The sequence below is a fragment of the Ruditapes philippinarum genome, unplaced genomic scaffold (assembly GCF_026571515.1).
Source record: "Ruditapes philippinarum isolate M1 unplaced genomic scaffold, ASM2657151v2 ctg14170_1_1_1_1, whole genome shotgun sequence".
Taxonomy (NCBI): domain Eukaryota; kingdom Metazoa; phylum Mollusca; class Bivalvia; order Venerida; family Veneridae; genus Ruditapes; species Ruditapes philippinarum.
Genome location: NW_026852359.1, coordinates 3,405 through 8,570, shown reverse-complemented (window position 1 = coordinate 8,570; position 5,166 = coordinate 3,405). Strand labels below are relative to the sequence as shown.

At 30.9% G+C, this 5,166-nt stretch overlaps 1 protein-coding gene across 1 annotated transcript; it reads right to left on the bottom strand.

Moving 5' to 3' along the window:
* Positions 1-1,478: 1,478 nt before the first annotated feature.
* LOC132758031 (uncharacterized) lies at positions 1,479-4,769 on the bottom strand. The gene has a single exon (XM_060749553.1). The coding sequence runs from the start codon at positions 4,729-4,731 to the stop codon at positions 3,016-3,018; it is 1,716 nt and encodes a 571-aa protein (XP_060605536.1). The 5' UTR covers positions 4,732-4,769; the 3' UTR covers positions 1,479-3,015.
* Between the last annotated feature and the right edge of the window lie 397 nt (positions 4,770-5,166).

Sequence of the window (5,166 nt, the reverse complement as noted above, 5' to 3'; positions counted from 1 at the left end):
ATCAGGTTAACTAGTTACGCAAATACCTAACTAGTTAACCTGATAAATAACTAGTTAATTAAGAGGTTAACTAGTTACATAAAAATGTAACTAGTTAACCTGATAAATAACTAGTTAGTTAAGAGGTTAACTAGTTACGCAAATACCTAACTAGTTAACCTGATAAATAACTAGTTAATTAAGAGGTTAACTAGTTACGTTTTTACGTAACTAGTTAACCTCTTAACTAACTAGTTATTTATCAGGTTAACTAGTTACGTAACTAGTTAACCTGATAATTAACTAGTTAAGTATTAGGTTAACTAGTTAGGTATTTTCGTAACTAGTTAACCTGATAATTAACTAGTTAATTAAGAGGTTAACTAGTTACATAAAAACGTAACTAGTTAACCTGATAAATAACTAGTTAGTTAAGAGGTTAACTAGTTACGCAAATACCTAACTAGTTAACCTGATAAATAACTAGTTAATTAAGAGGTTAACTAGTTACGTTTTTACGTAACTAGTTAACCTCTTAACTAACTAGTTATTTATCAGGTTAACTAGTTACGTAACTAGTTAACCTGATAATTAACTAGTTAAGTATTAGGTTAACTAGTTAGGTATTTTCGTAACTAGTTAACCTGATAATTAACTAGTTAATTAAGAGGTTAACTAGTTAAGTATTTATTTAACTAGTTAACCTATTAATTAACTAGTTAATTATCAGGTTAACTAGTTACGTAACTAGTTAACCTCTTAATATTAAGCTGACAATAAGGGATGGCAGTTTGCAGGCACTAACATGCATTTTTTTCCCGTTATGATCTTTTCTTTATTGAAAAATTAACTAGTTACGTAACTAGTTAACCTGATAATTAACTAGTTAATTAAGAGGTTAACTAGTTACGTAACTAGTTAACCTCTTAATTAACTAGTTAATTATCAGGTTATCTGGTGGCGGAAATATGCCACCATACACCATACATATCTAAAGCTTTGATTTTCTATTGATACATAATATGCCTCTATTTTTTATGGTATAGCATTGCGCAGTAGATCTCTATAAATGTTTTATGAACCAAGCACTTCGAGTAAAAAATGTTTCCACATTGGAGGTCATATAATATCATAAAGATAATTAAGAAAAAAACATTTTTCAAACAAATTCATTTTAAATGCAAATTATTTCGTTCGAACTATATAATATTTATATTGCAAAATAAATAAATGTATATAACTATATACGTATGTATATTGTACCATTTGCATTAGAAATAAAATTACAATTTAAATTAATATACATATTATTATGATCATATGTCTTGTTCAGTGTCTGCTTTATTCTTTATTCATTTATTTATTTTATTTATATAAAAATGATAAGGTACATACGATGTTTAAAACCTAACGTACTACATTGATGTAACTTGAACTGCAAAAAAATAACATCAAAATGCAGTTTAGATGCTTTTACATATGAACTACTCGATAGCAAATACATTTTCCTTCATTTTATTTCAAAGGGAAATAACAAAAACACAAATAAAGGATTTAAATGACAATTATATAATAGTTATCACTCTTTGTTTACCATCAGGTCACAGCAAGCATAGTGTTTATCATAAAACAGTCTTATCAAACATAACAAAGTCGAGTACAACACATCTTAATGATTTGTTACTTCTATTTTAGTAATAGTCATTGTTAAATAACATGTTTTGTAACTTACTGACATAAGGGAAGACCCGTTGCTAATGTAGAAAGAACTTGTGAGTCAATTATTTGTGCCATATACGTTAGATTTTATACTTAGTCTATTGTTTTGTAACTCTCTTTACATATATTACCTTTTTTTGTCAATAAAATCAAACTAAACATAACATTGTTTTTCTTTCCTTCTAAATGGTGACAGTAATATATATTACACTTAAATACGGGAGGGACGGAATGGGTAAGATAACATTTTATCTGAATCAAAAGACAACCAACTTTGGAAATTATTGGATATTCTTTATCAGTAACAGAAGATGAAAATTGGTGTGTCATTTTTATAATGTTCAAAATAAAAACATGGATTTCAACTCAAAAGTTATAAAATGTAAGAGCGTTTTTAGATAACTCGATCTCTAGGCATCTTTCTGGATCTACTACATACTGGTGCAATATAAGAAACTCTGGGCATGTCATGATTATCTACAATCTACTATAACTAGATTGAAAGACAGGTACTGAGCACACTTTGCCTTTTCTGTTAGCTTCCATGTTTTACAATCGGTTAACAGTTTTTATGATAATGAATTTAGCATCAGTGCCAAATATTGTCATGATTGCAAAAAAAGTAAAAAGAAAAAATAAATGGAGCAAATATTATTTCTAAATTAAATTACAAAATGTAGTTATGCCTAAATAAAATTATAATTGTGATTCAATTTAAGTGTCAAACTTAACAATATTGTACAATACGACTAGTCAAAAACTATAGAAACTATAGGCACAGTCGCCCTACACATGTTTAGTTACGTGTATACACAAACGCAAACATTCGCCCACACGTACATTCTGCGCGAACACATACCGAACGCATGCGCAAACTATCATTTACATTTATGCTAGGATAATCACATGTACATTAATGCTTGTAAACATGAGCATTTGTATCTTATCAAGTGCTCATAATGTCTTCTCCTTCCTTACAAACAAAAATCAAGTACGACCGATCACAATAAATGTATACAATATATACATACGAGCAATAATAAAGCACACCACCTTAAAATATTAAAGTTTCATAAAAGTTCTTTATAACCGATACCCACTCAATTTTTGTCTGCCACTGCTTTTACATGTCACAATTTTAATATATTTTATACTTTTTTGGGTCCACATAACATTCCATCAAGGTTCAGTGTCACTCATATCAAAACTGGACGTTAAACATATAATACACTTTGTACTTTTTAAGTTATCGTAGCATGATTATCTGCTAACATAATATTGTCATACAATTAAAGCAGTTAAAGTTTGTTCACGTGATCAATATGTTAACTGTAACTTCTGTAATTTTCTCTTGCCATTACATGCGTTTGATACAACAAGAAATGATTTGTCTCTTGATATACAGATTGTTCTTGGATATTCCATATCCGTCTTGTGAGACGATACGATTCTACCGGTTTGAGAAATCTGCACAATGGAGTGTGTGTTTTTACTACAAACAAAAATAGTGTCAAAGGGCCCAACTGTCACACCACGTGGCTCCTGTATCTTATCATCCTTCACCACGACTCTCGTGTTTGTCTTGGTATCATATATGTACAAAGTATGCTCGTATTTGTCTGTGAGTATCAGTTTCTCAGTATTTCTATCATAAGTACAAGCACTTGTTTCTATTGGATATATCTTTTTGGGGAAGTTTGCATTGATATCTTTTTCATTTCCTGTTAATGATATAATACGAACTGGTCTTGAATAATCATATGTCCCTCCGACAAAATTTCCTTCATCGTTTACACATATCGAGTCATATTTTGTGGTTACCATTTTTGTTCTATTTAAAATTATCTGATTTGATTTATTTACACGTAATATGTCTAACCTCAATGCATTTCCACTTGTAATCATTACTGCCTCATCAGATATGGCAACAATAGATAGTGGCTTGTAAGATAACTGATATGATCCTAGTTTCTCAAGCTTCTCATTGTATACTAGGCATTTCTTGTTTGTATTATCCACAACAACTAGTCTACCATCTGGTAGAAAATCTATCCCTGTATAAAACGGTTCGCCTTCGTCATCTTTACTTTGCTTTAAATCAACACAGCATACCGGTGTTATTTTAATTGCTTTGTCTACAGGTGTTATAATGCCGGCAGCCTCTGACAGATGTGATTTCAAACTCAGTTGTCCTGAAACATAATCAGCGAAAGGAAGTGGTGGCAGGTTAAATGCTTCGTCAAACGCAAAGTTTACCGTCATTGTCTCTAAGCCTTTGCATTCTTCATCGACATTTGTGTGAAGTAAGTTGATCTCTTCCTTCATTTTCTCCTCCACAATAAACTGCTCAATCGAAGTTCCATTCTCATATACTTCATCAATTGTTTCTAGACACGTTGTTATATCGGCTAGATACTTCTCGTTCTGTAACTGCTTTGTTGTAAGCTTTACAAATGTTTCTGTCTGTAAAGATTTAGCTTGTTTAACAATGGACATTTCTAATTCGTCGAACATTTTATTTACTTCATCCCGCCTTTTCTTTATTTTTACTGGTATATCTGTAACATCTTCTTCAAGTTTCCTTTTAGAGCAGACTACGCTATTTATTATTTTTTCTGCCTTCTCTTTAACTTCCTGTAATTTGACCTTTGCATATGACCTTTTACGGTCTGACTCAACGGCAGCCTTGACGTCTACAACACTTTGACATTTACGGTGATTTACAATAGCGCAAGTACTGCAACAAAGCGTTTCCTCATCTTCACAAAAATACTCTAAATCCTTCTGATGCAGAATACATTGATCTATTCCTTTCATATTAAATTTTGTTCGTGCGATGTTTGATTCATTCGCATCCACTAATGTGTGACTTCTCATGAAAGTGTGTGTTTCATGAACTTTTGAACAATCCATACACTGCAATTCATCACAAGTTCGACAAAAAATATTGGCATCTGTTATTGTATCCATATTCAAGCATGGCTGACACAAGGACAGTTCACAGTTTGCATTGCTATTCCGATTGGCAGCCATGTTAGTTCAAATATCGACTTATTTTGCTTTGCTTGTTTGATCGTGTGTTGTATTATAGTCGTTATCGTTAGAATTACCTGACCTCATCAATCACATAATGTAAAAAAGAAGATAACGCATTTGATTTTATTAAACAACGTCGACAATGTTCAATTTAAAGCACAAGTTTTAAGTCGTGAATGTTTTATTTCCTTAATTGTTCTACCATATAAATTTCATGTTCATATCTAAGAGCAATCTTTACACATACAAGTAACGGGTTAAATGAAATGAAATGAAATTATATAAGAAGTTAAACCGTAACTGCACTAAGGTGACGATGTATAGTAAACTATATATGAGGGAACTTTGATTTAAAATATCAGAAACATATTATCTTTACATGTAACTTGTTAACATTAGGTTTTATTTTCTAGATCAATCTTAACCTTTTCT

Coding starts and splice junctions, on each gene's coding strand:
- LOC132758031 (XM_060749553.1), bottom strand. CDS start 4,731: ATGGCTGCCAATCGGAATAGCAATGCAAACTGTGAACTGTCCTTGTGT.